General features: G+C 37.2%; 3 protein-coding genes across 4 annotated transcripts; 1 reads left to right on the top strand and 2 right to left on the bottom strand.

Moving 5' to 3' along the window:
- Positions 1-3,217: 3,217 nt before the first annotated feature.
- LOC135075394 (uncharacterized) lies at positions 3,218-5,938 on the bottom strand. Its single transcript, XM_063969838.1, has 4 exons — positions 5,744-5,938; positions 5,283-5,409; positions 4,779-4,891; positions 3,218-3,373 (listed from the first exon to the last, which is right to left on the bottom strand). Exons 1-4 carry the CDS (start codon positions 5,846-5,848, stop codon positions 3,218-3,220), a joined length of 501 nt encoding a protein of 166 aa, XP_063825908.1. The 5' UTR covers positions 5,849-5,938.
- A 1,845-nt stretch (positions 5,939-7,783) lies between these two features.
- Positions 7,784-20,367, top strand: LOC135075657 (uncharacterized). Of its 2 annotated transcripts, none has more exons than XM_063970072.1 (10): positions 7,784-7,919; positions 11,142-11,334; positions 11,557-11,642; positions 12,061-12,182; positions 12,609-12,780; positions 13,898-14,025; positions 14,583-14,686; positions 15,024-15,128; positions 15,859-15,978; positions 16,898-20,367. In XM_063970072.1, exons 1-10 carry the CDS (start codon positions 7,788-7,790, stop codon positions 16,975-16,977), a joined length of 1,242 nt encoding a protein of 413 aa, XP_063826142.1. In that variant the 5' UTR covers positions 7,784-7,787; the 3' UTR covers positions 16,978-20,367. The 2 variants fall into 2 exon arrangements, with proteins under 2 accessions (XP_063826142.1, XP_063826143.1); XM_063970073.1 differs by lacking the exon at positions 7,784-7,919 and adding an exon at positions 9,295-9,777.
- On the bottom strand, positions 18,501-23,583 carry LOC135075659 (uncharacterized). Its single transcript, XM_063970076.1, has 5 exons — positions 23,387-23,583; positions 22,676-22,845; positions 22,193-22,332; positions 21,455-21,630; positions 18,501-21,065 (listed from the first exon to the last, which is right to left on the bottom strand). Exons 1-5 carry the CDS (start codon positions 23,509-23,511, stop codon positions 20,636-20,638), a joined length of 1,041 nt encoding a protein of 346 aa, XP_063826146.1. The 5' UTR covers positions 23,512-23,583; the 3' UTR covers positions 18,501-20,635.
- Positions 23,584-24,165: the final 582 nt, after the last annotated feature.

The following is a 24,165-nucleotide window of genomic DNA, read 5'->3' as shown; positions in this document are numbered from 1 at the left end:
TTAAAGGTCATTTAGTCATCTTTAAACCAAAAGTAACGATTGAGCATGATAAGGTATATTCTTGAGATAAGAATAGGATGTATTATTTTTATTAACTATACACGGACTAGAAAAAAATCCCAAAAAATGAAAAAGCATATAAATCTCCAATCATCGACACCGAATCTCCAGTAGTCAACACCCAGTCATCGACAGCTGCCACTTACCGACACCCAGTTATCGACGATCTCCTTTTTTGGCAAGTACTCGACCAGGTTTAGGACGGAAGCTCTGCCAGTCCTGGCTGGTGTACTGCCGGTCGACTTAGAGGTACAGAAGCGTGCGGCTATGTACTTCGCATCAAGGGAAAATATACCTAACCTCCGATTTCTTAAATAGCCGCGATCGTTCTAAAATAAGCCGATTATTTGATTCCCGAGAAGTCGTTGAAGAGGAATTACTTAATGAATGGCAAAAAAGATGGAATACGTCAGTCAAAGGGCGTCACTTATATAATTTCTTCCCGAATGTACGCGAACGTCTAACTAGGCGATGGTTAGAAATCGACCATTGCTCGTCGCAGTTCCTCACGGGGCATGGCAACTTTAAACATAAACTTCACTAATTCAAACTAGTTCCGTCTCCTTTTGCGAGTGTTCCACTAATGATGTCAGTCATGAGCAGTCTGCCCATCATATTATTATCTTGTGGGAGTGTGATCTTTGGAAACATGAACGTAATTTAATGCTTAATTCAATACAACATACCTACATCTGTTTCCGAAATTTATTACACCGATCTTGTCGCGACAAGGAAAAATTTCCGTGCTTTTAAGCGATTTTGTGAAAAATATTATTGGCAGGTAGTTGCTAATTGCTCATAAGATAAGCCCCCTTAATTGATATTTATTGTCCGTGGTGCATAATCTTTTCTTAAAGGTTTTAAACCTTTGTTTGTCACCTTTCATCCGCTTTGCAATGGAGGGAAGTCGAACCTTAATTTCGAACTCCTCCTATGTTCTTCTGAATAATTTCGTTGCGGGTCCAATGACAGTTTAACTTTCCCCCGGGACAAACTTGACCTTCATTGGTTGGGTTTTTGTGGCGGTCAAGCCGTAGATTCTGGCTACACAGGAGTTGCAGTGGTGGGAACGAGAGGTGGGAATAGTCCCGATTTTAGTTAAAATTGTGCTCGGCCCCATTATACAGGGTGGAAACGAAAAGTGATCTCACTCGATTATTTCTAAACTATCTATACAAGATATCGAAAAACTGGTTATTGATCCTGAAAGTGCTTCACGAGCTCTTTCAAACGGTATCAGTAATAGGTTACAGAATTAACTGGATCTATCCGAAAATTCAATGTTTTCAGGCTTCATACTAAATGTATGCAAGCCACACAATATTAGAAGTGTTAATTTTTTTTTATTCAATAATAAACACTTAAATTGAACTCCAAATTGCATTCTTATTCAGAAAACATTGGTTTTAGGCTTTATTTACTATAATATTATCAAGACATGAGTGCCATGACTGTGGCAGTACTAAATGTATGGAAGCTGGTAACATTGAATTTTCGGATAGATCAAGTTTATTTTGTAACCTATTATTGGTACCGTTGGATAGAGCTCGTGAAGCACTTTCAGGATCAGTAACCAGTTTTTGGATATCTTGAATAGTTTTTAATATTATAATGTGGTTTTACTAAATGTATGGAAGCCGGAAACATTGAATTTTCGGATAGATCCAGTTTATTTGGTAACCTATTATTGGTACCGTTGGATAGAGCTCGTAAAGCACTTTCAGGATCAGTAATCAGTTTTTGGATATCTTGTATAGTTAAGAAATAATGGGGTGAGATCACTTATCGTTTTCACCCTGTATAAAAAAGAGCGTAATCCTACCTAGGTACTCCGAAACGTTTAGCAGCAACTGCAATCTTTTCGCAATTTTAACAGCTTCTACAGATTTTTCTAACTGCTCGGGAGAATATTTTTTTCTCGAACCAATCATCGACATATTATATTATTCCCCAATAATCGACACTTGTCGATTACTGGTAGCTCGACTATGAATAGTTTACTTCAAATATCTACTAAATGCGCAAAGTAATAAGAACTATATTCGGTTGTCAAATGAAAAATGTTCCAAAAAATTACTATCGACACGTGTCGATTATTGGAAAAGTCCGTTTGTGAAAACCAGTGATCGACACCAACATTTTACTAATATCAAAATAACATTTTAAATTCGTTATAACAAAAATGGATTCCATAGTTCTTAAAGTAACCCGTGAAAAAGATAAAATTCAAATAAGTTACAATACAGTAGTGCAATTACCAAAAAATGTACTCACTTCCTTAAGGATTTTACTAAGAAATGTTGTTATTTTCACGGGTACTCCAGCCGCAATCAGTTGTTATACTGCCATTTTCAAAATAAATTGGCGGATTTTGCTTAAATGTCAATGGGAGGCAGTCAAAAGTGTGCTTTCTATGGTACAGTGTTGACATATTAAGAAATCGATTTTATACTCTTATTTTATTGAATCAAAAAATAAAGTGTCGGTCATTGGTTCTTGTCGGTCATTGGTGCCACTACGTTATAATAATTTACTGATCTGCCAGGCTAGGATGCGCGACGTGATAAAATCTTATCGATGATTTTAGACGACAAACGTATGGGCTTATCGCGAAGAATCGATAAAATGGCGCGATAAACGCTTATCGCGGCGCGCATCCTAGTTCTATTCGTTTTATCAAAGAATAAATGGGATGCGCTGTAAAGATAGCGTCAGATGATCAAAGCTAAATAATCAAATCAAAGCGGAAAGAAAAGTTTCTCCTTACATGTATTTGGTCACCTGCACTAATAGACATACTATGGGACTATTACTACTACTCAACCTTCACTTCCGTTGGATTTCAATGGAGGCAAAGCTGTAGATCCTGGAAATGCAGGAGTTGAGTGTGGTAAGATAATAATTCTCGTATGCCTAAGACGCGTATTTCCCTTTCCGTGTTCAATTGGCGACGAAAATCGGCACGGTTTTGTATTACTATCCAACTCGCCAAACCCCTGCTTAATTGGCGTCAACTGGAAAATACGCGCCTAAAATAAATAAATAAAATAAAAATTAAAAATGAAAATAATTTATTTTCAGACAAAAGCAGTCCATAGTTTGGTTAGTAACAATTTGAACTTAGAGACTATATTAGTAGAGTTAGTACTAATATAGCCTAAGACAAGCCTCGCTCACCCGACTGGTCATCGTCCTTCTCGTCATCGAATATGTGTATGACGTCACTGTCGTCGTCGGCGTCGGCGTCGGCGAACGTCACCGTCGGCTGTGGTTCGGCGCGCCGCGGGCTGTCGCCGCCGCCTTGCTGCGCCTCCTGAAATGCACAATACAGTATTGAGAAGAGCAGAGAAATATGATTTGAAGCATTTAAAACACAGCGTGGGACGTCCACCCACAAGGTGGACCGACGACATCATAAAGGTAGCAGGAAAGCGCTGGACGCAGGCCGCTACCAACCGGGCAACATGGAAAGCATTGGGGGAGGCCTATGTTCAGCAGTGGACGTCCTATGGCTGAGATGATGATGATGGTTTAAAACTCAATAAAGCCACTGAGGCAGCCTAGTACATACTAGTGTTTAAGGGATAGGAATTGTTGTGATGTTTGAGTTGCTGTTAGGGTTTCTGCTCGAGCTTTCTCGAACTCGAGAAAACTCGAGAAATTTATCTTCATTCGAGACGAGAAAAAAATTACCGGAGCTCGAGAATTCTCGAGTTTCGATTTTGAAGCTTTAATATTCTTGAAAGCCTATTTTCTTAGACAAAAGTAAGTTTTTTTAATAGGTTAACATTGCTTTTAGACTGGCCTAGTCTTTCCTTTTTTAAATGATTTGATTTGCAAGTAATGATCTCAATCGAAACTAATAATGTTCACCTACAAGTATGCTATACATATTTATTATGTTTGTTTAACTGACTGATTTAAAGATTGAAAAATATGTTAACTGTCTGTTAAGTTAGGTATTCGTAAATACGTTTATTCAAGTCGTTAATCTTTAAGTTTAAAAATTTATTAAAAAGATTTTTTTGTTTGTAATTGTAGGTTTATTATCGTAATTTTGCTATTAAATTGGACTCGTGTTCTTTGGAAAACACGTGATACAATTTTAGCTCCAGATTTTTATTATTATTTATCCTTAAATTATACGCGACTTTATGACTTTTGTTCCTTTCATTAATTACCTCTACTAAGTAATGATTATTAGTTAATATTTATTATGAAAGAACATTTTATTTTTTCTTTCTTTCCTTACCCAAATAAGTGGTACTAAATTCTAATATTGATTTTTGTGCAATAAAAGTAGGTCTTATATTAGATTTAAAAAAACTGTTTTTATTAAATTTCAGTCAATTTCTGCCGATTTCAACAGTTTTAATAAAAAGACTCGAGACCCGAGAAAACTCGAGACTTTGGCCTCGAGAATTCCCGAAACTCGAGAAAAAAAATAGGTCGAGAAATCAGAAACCCTAGTTGCTGTGCACTATGCTACATTTTAAAAGGCCACCATAGGTAGGACTAGCTCTCCACAGGTCTTCTACCAAATCAGTGCGCTTTCAGCTCAATAGAATCTGCGAGAAGATTTTCTCGCAGAGAAGAGAAGAATTATTTTTACTACTATTTTCATATCTTACTATAGTTTATATTAAAGCTCAAAATGAGAGTATAAAGTTCTACAATCTACAATTCATCAGTTTGTTATGGCTGTGCTTTTGACTCACTTGTTCTTGTTCTACCTCCTGTTCACTATCTTTCTTCATCTTCTGCAACTCAATTTCGAGCAGCTCTTTTATGCACGACTCTGGAAGTCGCTCCAAGAACTGATAAGGATCGTCTGGAAAACCAAATAACATCTTAAAAGATGCCATTTTTGATAAAGAATTTCTTCTTTTGGATTTCAATTTGTCAATGGTTCAGAAATCAGAAATCAGAAATATTTATTTGCTTTTACATGGTTTTACAAGATATTATTATTACAATTGGCATGTCCACATGTTGACTTAATTAGTCATGCAAATATTGAAAAAAAAATGTAAGTACAAAAGAACAATAAATGGTTCAAGGAGTAATGTTGCTGGTTGTTACCTTACTTAACTAATGATGAAAAGCAATAAATGGAGGTGTGAGCTAAACAGCATGTGTTATAAATTACCTATTCCATTTAATTAAAGTTTAGAGCTTTTCAAAGTAAAAAAAAAATGGTAGGTAATATGATATTTGCTAACCTTTACAGACATTGCTCAGAACATCCTGTTCCTTGACAAACTCATCCCAGATCTTCTGCTCCCGTTCCTTGAGTCGCTGTCGTCTGGTTGTCTTCCATGTCCGCTCCAACTCCTCACCTTCTATGAACTGAAATAATATTCACATTACTAAGTATAGCATTGAACAATACACTGCTTCAGATGATCTTGTTGGAAAGAATTATGTAGGCAGGCCTACCCACATTCCTAATGCTACTCGAACTTGGATCTCTAGCTAATTTCGAACCAATTGCACTCAAGGTGATGTTTGAAGCAACAAGCAAGCAGTCGATTTAAGGAACTTGTGAAACATTAAATTTCAAATAACTATACAATTTGTGCAATGCTTCTTATGCGCTTCCAGACCACACCCATTACGCGCCGTATAAAATTCTCATTAGAAATGTGGGCTATGACGATTTTTTATTATTTTCAAGACTTACCTGCAAATTCATCTCCACTTTGGTTTCGGGCATAAAAGAGAACCCTCTCAAACAAGGCTCCATGGGTGTTGATGGTTTCTCATTCTTCTCACTGTCTAGCACCATGATTCAAGACAATATTAACACCAATAAAGTAAATTGAAAATTAATTTATAAAATCTATGAACACCAAACAGCCATGTTCAAAACAATAAAACTTTTGATTATTTTGACAACTGTTTGTCAAGACCACTGAAACTTTTGTGTCCTTTTAATTATAAGTTTTTAAATAATAACTTTGATCGTCAAATTAGTTTAGTAAAAAGCATTAATTATTAAACTAAAATTAATTAATTTGTAAATTAAGCAAACTAATGACTACATAAAGTTTACACACAATCATTATGTAACTTTTTGTTTTACAATTCTGTTGCTATAGAAACGTCCTATCGTTGCTAAGAAACAAAATCCTTCATCCGTCAACAAATAAATGTAAACAAATAATTAAGCACACGATTACAGAAGTTTATGCTCTTAAATTACTTATCAGAAAAAAAGGTATAATTCTATTTGAAATAATTAAGATCATAACTTGTGGCTCATTAATTTAATTTCTTACACTGTGACATAACTAGAAAGTCAACGACTTCGTAGTTTTTTATTCATAACTAGCTGACCCGGCGAACTTCGTACCGCCTTAGCGTAGAGATTTTCTTTATATTTTTTTCCGTAAAAACCTTGTACAGAGTATTAGAAAACTACAAAAAAAAAATCAGCCCAATCGGTCAAGCCGTTTTCATGTTATGTCGTGACAACGGAAAACGGGTTTCATTTTTATATACAGTGTGAGTCACGTTAAAGTGTACATATGAAAATAGATAAAACTAGACCTTTTTTTATCGACAAAAAAGATATCAAAAATTTTTTGAGATTTTTTTAAAAAAAATTATAGAATTTTTTTTCTTCCAATTACTTATTGTAAAGAAAACGTAATAACTTTTAAACAAAATGGTATATCCTGATAAAATAAAATCAGTAATAATGCTAAATAACAGGCGATACTGAAAAAATACATAAAATACCCAGAAAATGCCAAAAAATAATAAAAAATGAGACTTTTTGAAAAAAATCTGCTTAAAAATTCGTATTTTTTTGGTTATTTGATAAATTTCTCAAAAAAATGCCCCTATAACAGGTGGTTTTTATTATTTTGTATTATTCTCTATCTTATTATCTTTGTAAAACCAAAAATCGTATGTCTCTATCCCTATCATAACATTTGCTATGATGGTTTGAACAAAGGCCTGCCACAACATTATTCTCCGCTACAGGTAGAGACAATTTTAATTTTAACTAAAATGCTTATTTTACTTCGAAATCTTTTGTTTTTATTTGAAATCTAACTTGTTTTTATCAAAATTACAAATCTAGAGCCATTTTCAGTTTCGTTGTTAACGAAGCGTTGAATGGCGCGCCCGGAGAGACTTAGTTCAAACAATCATTGCAAACGTTGTGATAGGGATAGAGACATGCGATTTTTGGTTTTACGAAGGTAATACGATAGAGAATAATACAAAGTAATAAAAACCACCGGTTATAGGGGCATTTTTTGGAGAAATTTATCAAATAACCAAAAAAATACGAATTTTTAAGCAGATTTTTTTCAAAAAGTATCATTTTTTATTATTTGTTGGCCTTTTTTGTGTATTTTATGTATTTTTTTAGTATCGCCTGTTATTTAGCATTATTACTGTTTTTATTTTATCAGGATATACCGCTTAGTTTAAAAGTTATTACGTTTTCTTTACAATAAGTACTTGGAAGAAAAAAAATTCGATAAAAAATTAAAAAAAAATCTCAAAAAATTTTTGACCTCTTTTTTGTCGATAAAAATAGGTCTAGTTTCATCTATTTTCATATGTACACTTTAACGTGACTCACACTGTATATAGATTCAGAAGTTGCTCGCTCAAAACATGTGCGTCCTTTGCATTATTTAGTAGGGGAGTTCAATTAATTACTTAAGTAGCGACTTTTTATGTTTATTGTTGACAGAGCCGGCGCTATGTTACTCAGTGCGCCGCCCCTGCCTAGCATGGGGGCTCCGCAGCCGGCTCCCCGCTCGTTATCACGATATTTGCCGCAGTGGAGCGGATCGGCGATACTGATCGCAGGGGGTTCAGATGGTGTGGTAGATGTAAGTATATTACCAGAATGTAAGTAGTTGATTGATTAAAAACGACAACTTTATCTACGAGAAAAGGAAGCTTACATACAGCAAGCGCAACTATACCTACAACGATTCATAAAATCTGAGGCTGAAGGGTGCTGAAGGAGACTGCTGAGATTTGCTTTACAGTATGATTCGATATCTAAGGTAGGGTAGGTAGGTAGGTAGGTACTCCAAGTAGGTTGTAGATGAAGACATGAAAAACACTAATGAACTCGTAGCCTAGGTAACATTGTTAGGTAATAAAAATGCCTCCCTAGTCTCTAGCTTACTGATCGATTCATGTTAGGGTTTGTAACACACGAACTCTTAACTTTACGACTTACCTAAGTAACTTATTTATAATTCAGTGGAACTTTTCTGACTGTACTGATAATAATATTAGACGAAGAGTCATCATTTCGCTTTTAGCTTCGGCTAATAATAAGTACCTACCTCTACAGCTCCGTAAATACACATTTTAGACAAAACAGAGCGGGAAAGATTCATTACGTGTGCGTGTGCCGCTTAACTGTTGCGTAGATTAAGAATATTTCTTTATATTGATATCATAACGTCACCCCTCACAACATTTCAGCAACAGCTTTGGCTCTCATAATATAAGGGCGCACCTAAGCGTCTGGTCTTTGAGCTTACGTACCTAAATAGTTATAAATTATTAAGGTAGAGTAGCCTATTACGGGTCATGTCATGTTTATGTGATTTAAAATCTTAAATGGGAACTCTTTTTTGTATACAATATCCAAAAATATTCATAAATTTCACAATAATAATACAAGAATGTCAATACTAATAGCTAGTTAAATACCTACAAATAAATAACTTTACTAGGTCGATAGTTAAGTAGTTACCTACAATAAAATTGGGTCAAACTTTCTACTCAGTAACATATACCTCAGTACTTACATTAGGTATACCTACATAAGTATGTAGTAATTGGTGGTAAACATTAAAATTAGAGACCGGGTAATACGACTACGAAATCGATATTACGTAATGAATGCGGGTGCATTTTCATAATCGTTTCGGTATTTTGGTTCTATAGGGCATAACTGAGTTACCTACTTACATCAGAGTGTAAAGTTTTGGTTAAGAAATCGTTGTTTGTAAAAAACGCAACTAGTAAGAAAGAAGTTAAGCCGTATATTATTGTAGTATTGCGATCAAATGAAAATGAAGTCATAACTAACAATCTGCGGCCGCTAACTCTTCTGATAGCATGACTTATAGCTATGAGAGGAATTGGCGGACTGCCACAGCAGTGTAGAGCGAAGTGACAGAAGCGAAGCCCGTGAGTCAGCAGTACGCGGAACCTGTGTGCGGCGGCGCGATCGATAGACACTGCACCCTCCCCGCCCCGCCCTGCACCTGCCCGGGCATCCGCAGCCCCAGTTGCCGTCCGACACGACAAAAAACAAAAGAAATCCCACAAAATACATCCCGAAAACCAAGAAAACAGTGCTTTCGTCAAATGTCAATTCCGGATTGCATATAAGTTCACTAGTTCAAGGTCACAACGGTCGTCGACCTCTAAGCTAAGAAACGTCTACCTCAGAACGTAGTTGTAACCGGCGTTTATAGTACGCGTTGAGCCGTGGATTTTATTTTTAATTATTACGTGTAGTGGACAAGGTCGTTGGATTTGTTGTGCACAAATGTTGGATTCACCATTGCAAGCGCGCGCGTGCTCCGAGGCAGTCCACAACAAAGGCAATCGCGGTGATCGCCTTAGCGCGGTGATTGACCAGTTCTGATCAGCATTCCGATAGGAGCAGCGATGGCGTCCAAGGTCCTCGTGCCGACTGCTCCATTTGCGAAATTGCAAGTAAGTACTAAAATAAATAACTAATATGGATGACTATTGTTTTCTATCCTGTAATTTTAGATTTCCTTTATCCTTTTGGAGCAATATACATAGGTGTGTAAACATTTCGGATGTTAATAATAATTAAATAAAATATTGTTTAAAAAATAACTAACCCATTTGATATAAATATTATTTCAATGAAACCTACTTAAAAAAATATAAATTAATAATAAGGTAACGATGAATAATTTATTTACTTACTTTTAGCTGTTGTGATTGTGACACTCTTCATGTTGTTGTCTAATTAAAGAACGCGTTAGACGAACGTAGATAAACAAAGAATTCGATTGGCGAGTCATTTATAGACAAAGGATTCTTCAGTTGCAGCGGTCAACGACACCTCGGAAAAGCCATTGTTTCCTTCCGTTATGGGTTTTTCCCACCGCTTCTGGTATAGTACCCGATCTTGGGAAATAAGGCATTTTTTATAATTATGTTTACCAGAAAGTTGTAGTTATTAAACAATATTAACTTTTTATTTTATTTTACAACTCTTTGGAAAACTTTTAAGTATACTTACTTTGTGGTAAATGAGAGCGGGCGTTTAAGAAAAAAACAATTTGTTTTCCATAGGTACCACGCACGATCTAAATGGAAGACATTAAAATATAAAAAGTTTATGGCGATGACTCAAGTTTAAATCGTGAATTCGTGATGAATTCATTGCACTCCAGAATGGCATCATCACTTGAACATCATTAAAAAATAATGCGTAGAACTTTGGACACTGGTAGTTTCCGCTGATGGTTGGGCCGGATAGAAAAGATAACATTATTATAGTGCTAGCAAAATGAAGCCTAAGATAAACTCCTCTATAATCGAAAAATACACTGGCTAATACGGCAGATAATAATATACAGGGTGTTAGGTAAATGGGTATATGAGCCGACACTAGCCCATGTTAACATGGTCATATAAATGGTATGGTGAAGTCAGAAATTTGATATCATCATTTTATTTTTTTAATTTTCATACAAAATTAATTTTATAATATCCGATTTGTATGAAAAATTAAATAATTAAAATGAAGATATCAATTTTCTGACTTCACCATACCATTTATATGACCATGTTAACATAGGCTAGTGTTGGCTCATATACCCATTTACCTAACACCCTGTATGTATCTCAAAAAGCGGGAAAATTCGGTTAAGTGCAATAATAGAAAAAAGCAGTGTGTCATCATCAGTCATAAAAATAAATCAGCCAGAACCTATAGCATTAGCTGTCTTTATCTAGCTTCTAGCTAATCCAGCTTAGAGTCTCAGCAACTTGTTTCTCTTTCTTTAGTGTAAATAACAAACCTGTACCTTTGTTTCCAGTTGAAGAAGTCGACCCCCCCAGAGCAGCCGAGCAGCAGTACCAGCAATGGCGGGAGCGGCTTCATCATCGGCGGCGACGCCGTGGCCCGGGTCGCGCACCTGGAGCACAGCGTCCGCTTTCTGCAGGAGCAGCACCGGCAGATGCTCAGTGGACTCCACTCGGAGATCGAGGCTTTGAGGGAGAGAAACAGAGGTCAGACAGCTTTGGAATTAAAAAAAAACCCTGAAATTTCGAAGTGGTATATTTTTATAATCATCACTAGAGTAGCAAAAAATGTCTTCAAAATTTGATATATTATCACTGATATTAACATTGGCTTGGTAGAGTTCTATTAACCATGCCAACATAATAAAATAATTATTTCGACTTGGTTGGTAATACGTTACATTTACCTTGTTTTGTTTTGTCCTACAGATTTGCAGTTTCAATTGATCTTCAACAAGGAATCTTCACCGAAACCTGCAACTCCCGCGCAAGAAGAATGCAGCGAAAGTACCGAGGTAATTTATGATTGTTTATACCAACAGTCATAGTCATAGTCATAAATCTTTATTGCATCATGTTAGTACAGTTGGGTCTACCAAATAGTTATAAATTATAGCTATTTCCATTACTAGTTGACTGCTGATATAATTATCATGTTTACGTGTACGTGATAAAATATAATTAGAAATATTTGCACACTTTTTTATTACGGAAATCTGAGAGACAACACTCCATGATATTATGCTTACATTGCGTGTGTCGGCAGAATAAAACAATTTTATTAGCCCCTATTTTACTTTTAATCTTGTTGCTTAACTTCTGCAAAAAAATCACTACAAACAATTCGATAAATACAGTTGCGATCTTTTTTCGTTACAAAATGTTGACGTGTGTCCTAAAACAAATCGATTCACCTGAAATTTTTATTTGTAGGAAGCGAATTTGAAACGAGAAGTGACTCGTCTGGAGCGAGAGGCGGCAGCGGCTCGCAGCGAGGCGCGCGCGGCTGAAGCAAGAGCTCTGCAGCTGCAGCGGCTGCTGGATGCGCAGACTGAGTAAGTTTCTCGGAAGTCTTCCATTATTATTTTTCAATTGAACGCCTAGAATGGGTTTAAAGACTTACACGCTCATAAAGATCACAAATCACTAGTCAATTGACATACTTTTTATACAGAGTGGCTCATGATACATAGTGTATTTCCCAAATATGAGATTCTCATTGGATTTGCCTTATATTTGGGGAATGTACTATTTATCATGAGTAGTCTTATTTTAAAAGGATGCCAACGATATCAAAGTCAACCTGTACTGTATCAAAACGCTATAACCTATTTATTTTTCATGGGAAACAGAACATGTGGCGTCACTCATTCATAATCCAATTGACTTACTGATTTCAAAGCTACTAAACAATTAAGGTAAATAAGTTACATAGGTACTTACGTCTTGCTTTTTAATTTCATTCACGTACCTATCTGCAGAAAGATGCGCGAGTTGGAGTCCCAGCAATGCAGCACGTGCTTGTCCAGCGAGCGCGCGGCGGCCCTGTCCCCGGGCGCGGCAGAGACGCGAGCAGAGTTGCGCGCGCGGCTGTCGGACGCCGAGCGGCTGGTGCGCCGCCTGCGCGCCGACGCCGAGCGCCAGCGCAGAGAGGTACTCGCGGCGGCGGCGGGGGGCGCCGTCACTAACCTCTTGTTTGACGGCGCGGCCGCGCGACACGCACACGTATGTCACGCGCACGTTTGCCAGCTATAGTTGCGGCGAACCACAGTGGGTACAGTGGCGGATTTACGGAGATGGGTCACTGGTTTTGGTTACCAAACAATTACCATTTTATCTCGACTAAGGTACGGCCAACTAGCAGCGATACAAAAGGTCGATACGACTGTCGAGTTGATAATATATTCTGTCTCTTCCCATCTTGTGTATTTATCGTAATGTCTCGTTCTCCCGCCAAAATATGTCAAAGTCAGACGGGTTCACCTCTGACATTGGATTTGTATACATTTGGTATCGCTTCTCGTTGGCCGTACTTTAAAAATAAAATCTTAACAGTCACTTGCAGGAACACAATAAACGACATCTCAAGTTATTTTCAACATCACCAGATATCTCAGAATAACATCAAACAGACCTTTCGACATTACGATTGAATATATCATGAAACTACCGTCACCCGAGTAAATCTATCACTGTTAGTATAATTACTAACTAACTTACTAACATAGTTATAGAAACTATTTTTTTAGACTAGTGCTTTAACTTGTGTCAGTGTCTTGAATGCACGTCATACTAAATAGATTTACCTTGTTCTGTTGCACCTAGCACTGTGTGAAGTTGTGTCTATAGCTGGGAAACATAAGCTGCCGATGCTTATTTTGATTTTAATAACCTAAGTAATTCTCAGCAAGTAGTTGGATTGATGTTTGATTGAACCTCACACAAGATTTTGAATTTTTAACCTTTTAACACAATCTCAACACTTACGTAGTTAGACGTGACTGCCCCTCTATTTGCCTTTGTCCAAAAACGGAATTTTTTTAAATAAAAAATATGCAAGTGCTTAATATTGCAATGTTCTCATGGCAGAAACCAAAAAAAAAAACAAGTTAAAAATGTATAAAAACGTAACAATAAAAGTAATTTAATTGTTTTTATTTTTGTAGGGGCAGTGCATGTTTGTAGAATATTAATACCCTTTATCTTTATCATGTATATAAAACGTAAAACTTCAGTAACATAATAATACGCGTGAAATCGTCGCACCCAGTTGCAGTGTATGAAGAATTCACTGCACGCGAGCCTGCGCGCCAGCGGGCTCGACGGATACGGATATCAAAACAACTACCACTTCCCGCCCGTGCCCACGCCGGACTTTTGGCGCGAACCGCTGAGAGAGTGAGTTCCGTTTTCAAATATTTTTTTGGCTTTTGTGGTGTGGTTTGCGTTTAGTTAATACAACAGATTTTCAAACGTTTTTTTTCTAATGTCCATTCTTTTAACTTTTTTTAAGTTGAGTGTCGTTATTGTCGAAATGTCGAATCTATACTTCTATACTAATAATGCGAAAGTAACTGTCTGTCTGTCTGTCTCGCTTTCACGCCTAAACCACTGAACCGATTTTAATGAATTTTGGCATAGAGATAGTTTGAGTCCCGGGAAAGGACATAGGATAGTTTTTTATTCCAGTTTTTGAAACAAGGACGCTATAAAGTTTTTCTGTGACAAACAAATTTCCATGCGGGCGAAGCCGCGGGCGGAAAGCTAGTTTATTATAATCAAAACCTAGAAAATATAGATCGAACCGCTCTTCCCTTTCATGATAAATGAAGCATTATCCTTGCAGGATTAATCGATTCAAGTCTTGAAGTCAGTGTGAAATATAATTAAAGAATAAGATGAAAAATATTGTGTGAAAACTTCGCATTCTAACAAAATGTATGTTGTCGTTGCAGGGACTTCAACGTGATGGGGTCCCGGGGGCGCAGCACCAGGCGGCCGCTCACGCTGCCCGAGCTCTCGGGCCAGCAGATCCACCGCTCCACCGTTTATGGCAATAGTAAGTCTATAATTTGTAGAATGAAGCCACCTGAGTTTCAAAAAAAGAAAATTCTTTAAAAAAACGTGCGTCAGAATACCTTTGCCATTGGCAATCTCTCACAGAATAAGTATATTTGAGAACACAGTTTATATTATAGTTGGTTTTTTTATACATAACAAGGCAGATTTTGACCGCAATCGCACCTGGTGTTAAGTGAGATGCAGTCTAGGTTTCAGACCTTATTAGCGAAATCCTGACGTGGGCGGAATTCTGCGTATTTTTTAATCCACTATGGGGAAGCGAAGAGAACTTTAGTGTTAATTATTTACGGGTTTCATAAATTGATAATTTCCAGATCATACACGGTCGCGAGCGAATGGATACGAGCACAAGAACAAAAAGGCGCACGCGCCGAACGGCGAGGCGAGTGAAAATAAGAGTCCCGAAGAGCAACAGCCAGGTATGTCTTACACTTAACAGCTTGTCTCGTAAGGTTTACTCTCAGCACATAGGTACCTAGGCAGGCTACAGAGTGACCATGAGCGCGGCATGACACAAATTGATACACGTGAGTAGAGGCGAACTGGCGAAGAGTAGGTACTTCTATCTATATCAGCCTTTGGATTCGCCTTCGAACATAGGCCTCCTCTTCAACCCTCCACCGACTTCTGTCCCTGGCCACACGCATCCAGTTCAATCCAGCCTGCTGCCGGATGTCGTCTGTCCACCGTTTGTTGCGGGGTCTCCACTCCAGGGTCTTTCTGGCCCAGCGATCCTGGTTCATCCGTGCAATGTGCCCTGCCCATCTCCATTTACGGCTCTCAATCTCATCCACCACGTCGCTGATCCTCGTCTCGAGTAGGTACTTATCCAATAATATTAAGGAAACTGATAGGTCTTCACCCGAACATCAAGGCTTCTGTTGATGATGAGCTGTCGCTTCAGGTTTTACCTATTACGGTTTTTAAGAACTGTTCTATTTTTTCGTACTTCTGTGAAAAAATGGCGCTGTTTGGTTATTTTTTCTGCGTGCTGCTTCGCATTGCGCGCCTTCAAAAGTTGAGCCTGTTTAGGCACCCACTACAGTTAGTTTGCGTACGTAAGAAAACACACACCTTTCATTTTAGTTTTAAGTCACCCGGTTTACGTTCCAAACTGCACAACAAGCTTTATTTTTGGTTCGATTTCAGAAATGCACCGTTTAAAATGCACGAACGAATTTGCGCAATCGCCACGTAGAATATTGGACCCTTACGCTACGTACCCAGAGTTGAAAGTTGTGGTTACCAAACTCATACCACAAGAGAAGGGTGAGAATACATAAATTATAGCGCAAGAGATTGTCCGCAATTGGGATGTGCACGGCAGTGGTTCCCGCCAAGTTGCTTGCTCAAAAAAAATTGGATTAATTTTGCTGTGGTCGTGCTAACTAACATACTAATTTAATACCTCTTTAATTCTTAATTACTATTTAAAACTACATAGCAATAATGGACAAAAATTTAGGTATAGGTACACCAGCGTTGTCATCTGTACTTGGTTGGTATTGCAGGCAATCTCTTAAAACCATGAAATAAACGTTGTTGTACTAACATCTCTTGTTGTGCATGTTTGGGGAAATCAATGTTAATATTGAATGTATGTAACTTATACTTACCTACTTACTGTAAAACTATTCGTTTCCAATTTATTTTTCTGATGATAACACTGTTTTGTTTTTCCTTAATGTGAAAGTTTACTAATTTATGTGCTTACTATAATAATTTGCATAATAATGCAATGTAGCTTTGGTATAATTATATTATTTTCTATATTATAAATAGTAATAAGACTAATAAGGACAACATGTGATATCTGAACTCTTGTGTAGCGTAGAATATACGAGTATGTAAGTGCCTGACTACATGTGAATGATCGTAACGAAATAATTTTAGGTTCATTTTTAGTTGGTATGTATGTAAAAGCGGGGTATCTAGTGACTCTCTCCGTCGCCTGTTATTAAATACCAATATCACGACAATCACACTTCTACGTACTCCTATGTAATCTGGTGTGAGTCTACTTCGTACCCTTAAAGCTTTGTTTAGGCACAGCGGTTATCGAGCATTTTTTTACTGTCATTCACCGCGCGGTTACAGCTTGGGATACTATAGAAACTAGCTAGGATATCGCTGTGTCTAAACAAGGCTTCAAACCAAAAGTAAACGAATCCTAAATCGTTTGTTCCAGCCCAGAACACGACGACAGACGCGGCGCGACCGCGGGCGAGGCGCCAACACCACCGCAAGCACGCCCCGGACCACACATAACTGGCGCCGAGCCCCCACGCTTTAGCGGGAGCTCCACCGGCCATGCTGCTCTCTGAACTAACAGCGACGACCGTGACACATGTGATCGTACGTAATCCACACGATCATCGTACGAGCACACTCATGGTCGTTTGTAATCAAACACTACCGTATTTCTTTTGTTACGTACCTAAATACCAGTAACTTTCCGATCGACGATCATGCAAAATGGGCGATTACAACCGAGTACACACGATCGTGATCTCGAGTAATAGTCTATCATCGCAGAGCGTCTAAAGATACCGATGATACTTAATCTACGTAGATATTTAAATAAACACAATTTATCCTGATTTAAAATTTTATTGTTTTGGCATGACTTGGTCCTAAAGGTCCCGCATTGCCACTCGCGAAATGCATATTACCCTATAAGGTGTGGTTAATCGTAGTGCATAGGCATTTGAACGTTATAGCCTATAGCCATTGAAATAAAAATGACTTTACAAATCAGAGAACAGCACGGCCGCCACCAAAGTGCCAGCTTATGACCAAATGCAAGAAAAAGTCAACATGTCTTCGTTTATTTCTTTACTATTGTAGTTTCTACATTTATATTGAAGCATTTCAAATTTGAACTTTATTGATTTTACGTCAATCATAACATTTATAATGTACCTTTAGTCCTGTGATATATTCTTTTACATTTATGAGAATTTGTATGTATACAAAGTCGTATTTAGCCGTTTGCTTGGTTTGCGTCTTAATCAAAAATAATATGTTCAAACTGTTTTGTGATATGAGTCGAAAAGGAATAAGGAACGGTATCAAATAAGATTAGTAAAACCTAGGAATGAGTGAGGCATTCAGCGTTAAAAGAGAAAAACTTGCCTAGGAGCGCTGCCGTGCCCCATGACAAAATAGTAGTGAGATATTCATGCAATAAATAATGATAATGTGAATTCGGCATTTAGAGAATGATATGTTTGTGAAAATTCAATAAACTATCCCCAATTCGCGAAAATAAACTGGAGGGCGTAATCAATAGTGCCTATTTAGCGACCAAAATAATTCGAGCTTTGACTGGAACTTACTAAGCTGTTTAACAGACAGGCTTCAAATTAGACAGTAATTTGAAGATATCTTGGTCTGTCTATCAGCAGAATTTGGCTGTACGAATCAAATCATATTTTCACATCAAATAATGCTAAACTGTAAAAAAACAAAGGTTACATAATGAAATGGTGTTAGCTAATGCTATCGTAGATGTAACGCCTTTTCAAGAGTCATCCAGTCGAAGTTCTAGCTATCCTGGTCGAGTACAGCTCAATACAGTTAGAAATTACTGTAAGAAGTAAGAAAAAGTGAGATTACATTAAATTGTTTTACTGCCATTAGTGTTAGGAGTCTGTGTAGGCGATATTGTTCGAATTAATTAGATTGAGATTTATGCACTTTTTGTTTTTGACTTGCCGATAGTTGTGCTGATGATGAACGCGATAAAATAATCAAGAGTTGGCGCCTCTATTTTATCCACTAACGGTGGGCAGGACTTTACGCGCCAAGAGCAAATATGGTAGCCATCATGGTTTCGCAATATCGAAATCTTTAAAACAAAAAGTAGTTGGTAGAAATCTCGATCTTATTAATTCAAACGTTAGTGACCACAACAGTTTAAGGCGAACTAGTTGACCTGTAGTATTTTCGTTCTTGATAATGGGATAAAGGTAATTTTATTAGAGCTATACGGCTACAGCCTAGCTCATCAAAACGTTGAAGGGATCAATCCTTCGTATGATCGACGTGACGGTCAACAGCTTCTTTAATTAAACATACCCTGGGGATATTTTGGGTGAGAGGTTGAGAGATAATCTCCTTAGTTCCATAAAAATATAGAGGCTGTATATTTTTGAAGATCCCATAGTGCAGTGGTGTTGTCATTAGCGCTAGGGGTCGAAAATTGGGTCAATTTATAAATACAAATGTTTGCGAAACGGCTCCGAATCGGGTGTGTATGATGACGCCCTCAGCAATCCAATACCTATAAATCAAAGTTTTCTGATCCATTATACTGCACTTTTGAGATTTAATAGAAACTTAAGCTTTATGCTAGAGGGTATTAGATTATTCCTGGCGAGTTTAGCGTGAAACTCAATACGTTTTTCCATATCATAAAATTGAATTTTATTTCTGTAGACATTGTTAGATAAACTTTTGGAGCAATTTGGTGATTTGCAATTGGAACAGCAAATTGTTCTGTTGAACAAGACAAGAGAACTGATTAGATTAAGTATACAGCACTGAGGCATTACAGTGTGGGAGGGGTGGAAAGCCTCATACAATGCATTATCTATGGTCCTATTGCTTAGTTCTACTGAAATTATCACAGTCGTTAAGTTTTTCGTTGGAGCTACTACTAACTGGAACTATTGTTTGTCCCGTAGAACTACTGAACGGTTCTGTCACTTAGGACTGAGCAATAAGGTCACAGGCAATGAAATAAAAGATGTAATCCAAGGCGCCTGATTGGCCAAAGGTCACGTGACTACGCCTCGCCCTCCCGCACCCCGCATTAGTCACATAAGAAACTAATTTTAATTAATAATAGAACAGCGCGAGGTCTTTTTTTAGTAATATAAACTAAAGTTTCATCTTTGCTTGATGTAGCTTCACTTAACTTTAAAATTTTGTATGAATTCATTCAAACCTTTGTATTGTGTGAAGTTACCAAATTGCTTTGATAGATAGGGTTTACTAAAATAGCTCTAAATCTAAAAGTTCAGTCCTGTTTTTTCTTTATGAATGGAAGTGGACAACTAGTAACAGCTAATAAAATATTCAAGAGTCTACCTTTTTTAGTCTCGGATAGATTCCAAGTACATTATAAGTTGTCTCCTTTTATTCAAAAGGAAAAATAGGTTGTGCCGTGTTTTTAGTTTTAGAAATAGTTTAAGCCTTAGTCAACAACTTTTTAGTTTGCCGAATGGATATCGTTAAAGTAACGGACCACTAGAGGGCGTCTACAATAATGTAAGTTCCATCTATAGCACGATTATATCTATGGTCCGTGAGCACGTAGAATTTTGTCCAATGACCCCAAGCTACCCATCCTTATCGCTCGCGCGTAATTATGTTGCTGTCGCGCTCGCACACTCACTGCGGGCGCCCGTCGCACAGTCGCGACAGCAATATAATTACGCGCGAGCGATAAGGATGGGCAGCTAGGGGTCATTCGACAAAATTCTATGTGCTCACAGACCAGACTATAGTGGGGGTAGGCTTTAAGCTACATTTGTGAGTGATGTCAACTTTTAAAACGCTATATTGTAGCCTTATCCATATTAATGATTAATCTAAATACTATTATTATTAAAATATTATAATTATTGATATAATAAAATATTTATTGCGACAGTTAAATGTTTTATTTTGACTAGTTTCAACAACACTACTCTATTACATGTTTGTTCTTATGAATATTGTGTATATTGGATAAACTATTGAGATTGAAACAACTAGATATTAAGCCAATTAATTAAATCGTTTGATCAACAATATACATTGCTTTGAATAGGTACTTACTATATTAATTGTTAGATATTAAGCCAACAACTTTTTTGAGCAACAAAATACATTGCATTGAACACCTACTTACTTAATTGTTACAACAACACACGACAATTTAATTGGCGCCAATAAATTCTTCAAACAAAGTTTCACCAGAGCTATTGAACAAATTGCCTAACAACCACAAGGATGACAGTTTTATAATGGCATTATCGGTCGCTATGATTGTTTTAAAATATTCTAACAATTTTTTATCGATAAGATATTCGAGCACTAAGTCACTGTTCACTTTTGTCACGGATATGTTGGCTAGCGTTCGAAGTAGATACAATAGTTCACAGTACACGTCGGATCGTTTGCATGTGCCCATGACGTGTCGTTCCATACTCACGGCCGTGGCATCCAGGAGTTTGAGCAGAAGTCGGTGCGGCAAATGGTTTGGATGGAGCTCTTCATGGCAGGACAAATAGAAGAGGAGCCGACACGTTTCCAGGTTCAGTTCCAATTTGGAGTACGCTTCAATTATTCGGGCGACATATTCTACGCTGAAAATAATAATAAACAAATAAGGGCTGATTTTTCAATCGTCGGATAACTTTTAACTGAACTGGTTTGGCACATTGATAGTTTTAGTATGGAAAATATGTCAAAATGACAAGGTTATTCTTCAGTTAAAAGATAACTGACGATTGAAAAATCAGTCCTAAAGCTACTTTCAAATTGGACAGTAATGAATTTGTTTGATTGTCTAGCTAGGGTACTGGTTGATGCAAATAGAAAAACCTTTAAATGGCTCTTTAACATGTTATAAAACTATTATTTTATAAGTACAGTCGAAATCATATTATAGGGTTATTCATTGTTGTGGCAAAGTTGCATACACCTATTGCAACCGTAAAGATACCACAATGTTCATTCGCACGTGACTACGCACCTCAGGGTACTTTTCATCTGGTAAGCGACGTGCGTGAGCGCGTATACCGCAGCGTCCGCCGCGTCCCGCCTGCCCAGTAGCTCTGCCAGTTTGCCCGCGGCGCCCAGCTCGCATAGCAACTCGCACGATCGTGCGCCCGCCCCCGCGATGTTGCCGAGGGCCCACGCTGACGTCACCTGTAATGGATTAAGTCATTGTACTTAGGGCAATTGATTAATTGACACAATTTACTCGCATGGCAACTCGCACGATCGTGCGCCCGCCCCCGCTATGTTGCCGAGGGCCCACGCTGACGTCACCTGCAATGGCAAATTAAGTCATTGTACTTAGGGCAATTGATTAATTGACACAATTTACTCGCATGGCAACTCGCACGATCGTGCGCCCGCTCCCGCGATGTTGCCGAGGGCCCACGCTGCAACGTGGAGAAATGTCGACAGTACCATGGGGAATTAAATATTTAATTTTACTCGCATAACAGCTCGCACGATCGTGCTGTTACCCAGGACCTACGCCAATATCACCTTTATTGTGGGGATTATTTGTATCAGCAGCTGTTAGCATTCACCACAATAGCCCAGTGGATGATATGGTTTGAACCAGCATTCCTCGGATCTTAAATCGGTAGTCCTTCAATTCAGTAGGCAAACTAGTGCGTCATCTGCATTGCCATTTAAAACTTCAATAAAGAAGATTTTTTGAATAATAGGAAACAAGTTTTGCAGCAATGATACTTACAGCCAATTCAGTAGTACTGTCCAGAGCCGGAGTTAAGTAGTGACCGCCTGCCTTCGCGATGGCAACACACGCTTTGGTGTCTCCCAGGGCCAGGTTACAAAGGCACCCTGCAGCAGCGCACTGCCTTTTCACATCTCTCCCTGGAAATTAAGTAAAGACAAATACTATCATTAAACTTGATTAAACAGCATATTGTACACTATCATTGAAGTTAAACATCTATAATTGTATACATTTTTTGTCTTATGTCATATACAACACCATACTATACTTTTTAAATATGAGCATTCATATTTTTATCCTAAGTAGCTCCAATACATATTATAGCAATAAATGAAAATGACTGAAGTTAAGGGACAAACCAATGTGTTCAACCTGCGTTCATGATAGCATATATTGGTGAAGGATCCAAGAAAAACTTTTCTTCTCAATGGTTTGTGGCAGAAGCAGATTTTATACATAGATTTACAATTCATTACTTACCAGATAATTCTCTAATTAATCCTCTTAAAGCTCCATTAGTACTCAAAACAATCTCGATATAATTTTCATCATCGATCAGGATATTTTTCAAAATGTGCAGATCATGCAAAGTTAATGCTGACTTATTTTTCAATTTATTTGGTATATCTGCTATTGTATCAGGATCGATTCTGAATTGAAGAAGAAAGAAAACACAAAATTTAGGAAAATTTAAAAAATACTGAGGCACACTAATAGATACATAAATAGATAAGACAGGTTAGAAAAATTTAGTAAAAATCAAAACAATCCCAATAAAATCGTTCCGCCATACTGCTCGATGTGGGCTGAGTGCAATAGGTGGAAGAGTGTAAGGCAAGTTATAACCCTTGTAGGTATGTGTTTGAATCTAACAAATACAAAACGGTCTTCGAACATTTGGAAATAGATAAAAATAGGTCATGTGCTCGATTCACATAATACTTGGCATGCTCTGAAGCAGAAAATATACTTATAATACCTACACAGAAGATGAAGTTTCATAGAAATTCGATGACAAACAAAGTTTTTCTACTTTAATATAAGTAAGCAGATTATAACAAGCAGTTTCTCTAATTTAAGAGAGTGTGCCTGTAAGGAATGCCTATAAGATATTTGGTTAAGAATATAAGGTAGAAAAGATCTTCGAGGGCTGTATATTATTGAAATACAGGCATTTTGGTTAAATTTTACCTCGAAGTTTCAATAGATCTGCGATAATCGGTCATGCCGTATTTCTGGTTTCGACGACTAACTCGAAGCACTTGCCGACTAGCTTGTCTGATGGCCCACATTGGTTGTTCTTCTAATTCCTCCATTTTATAAATAATAAAGTGTTTATTTTTATTTCAAAGTTAACAAAATTTACAACTCTTTTGAGAAAACGTCAAAGTTGGAACTGTCACTTTTTCACTGAGTAGTGATGTACTAGAGAAGTTCAATTGATTACAACTGATAAAAACCGGTCAACAAAAAAAAAATTTTTTTTTGCGCATGGATTTTACTTATTATATTCTGATTATATAAACAAATTTATATAAAAAAGTGCGATTACAAATCGAAAATATTTGCTTTTTAAAGAGTTATAGCTATTTGAATTTTCCATCTTCATAGTAGAATGTCTCTAAAGATACACGTCACATTCTCATTGGGATATATTTATAGATAATTATGGGGGCTTATTCGCAAGAACAAGGGGCATGCTTTCATCAAAATATTGTGGGATTTGAGAGACGACGTTACCAAGGCCAGTAAACTGAAAGCATGATAGGGTTAGATTTTTATGAGAAAAATCTTCTATGGAACATGACAGCAAATTAGAATTTTTCATTTTTAATCAATATTTGGACTCTATTTTAAAATTTCTCTTGTGAGAATGAATCTTAGATGGATGTTTGGTATGTTTTAATAATTAGAAAGAATGAAAGAAAGAAAGAAAAAAAAATATTTGGCAACAAATGAAATCATCTCTT

This window comes from Ostrinia nubilalis, chromosome 10 (genome assembly GCF_963855985.1).
Source record: "Ostrinia nubilalis chromosome 10, ilOstNubi1.1, whole genome shotgun sequence".
In the NCBI taxonomy this organism is placed as follows: domain Eukaryota; kingdom Metazoa; phylum Arthropoda; class Insecta; order Lepidoptera; family Crambidae; genus Ostrinia; species Ostrinia nubilalis.
This window is presented reverse-complemented; position numbering and strand designations above follow the sequence as displayed.

Bases quoted from the DNA above. Each gene is read 5' to 3' on its own strand.
- LOC135075394 (XM_063969838.1), bottom strand. From the start codon at position 5,848: ATGGTGCTAGACAGTGAGAAGAATGAGAAACCATCAACACCCATGGAG. The intron at 5,410-5,743 runs GTAAGTCTTGAA...ATATTATTTCAG, and splicing joins AAGTGGAGATGAATTTGCAG to TTCATAGAAGGTGAGGAGTT. The intron at 4,892-5,282 runs GTTAGCAAATAT...TTGGTTTTCCAG, and splicing joins TCTGAGCAATGTCTGTAAAG to ACGATCCTTATCAGTTCTTG.
- LOC135075657 (XM_063970072.1), top strand. From the start codon at position 7,788: ATGTTACTCAGTGCGCCGCCCCTGCCTAGCATGGGGGCTCCGCAGCCG. The intron at 14,687-15,023 runs GTAAGTCTATAA...GATAATTTCCAG, and splicing joins CTCCACCGTTTATGGCAATA to ATCATACACGGTCGCGAGCG. The intron at 15,979-16,897 runs GTGAGAATACAT...CGTTTGTTCCAG, and splicing joins ACTCATACCACAAGAGAAGG to CCCAGAACACGACGACAGAC.
- LOC135075659 (XM_063970076.1), bottom strand. From the start codon at position 23,511: ATGGAGGAATTAGAAGAACAACCAATGTGGGCCATCAGACAAGCTAGT. The intron at 22,846-23,386 runs GTAAAATTTAAC...TCTTCAATTCAG, and splicing joins AGATCTATTGAAACTTCGAG to AATCGATCCTGATACAATAG. The intron at 22,333-22,675 runs GTAAGTAATGAA...CTTAATTTCCAG, and splicing joins ATTAATTAGAGAATTATCTG to GGAGAGATGTGAAAAGGCAG.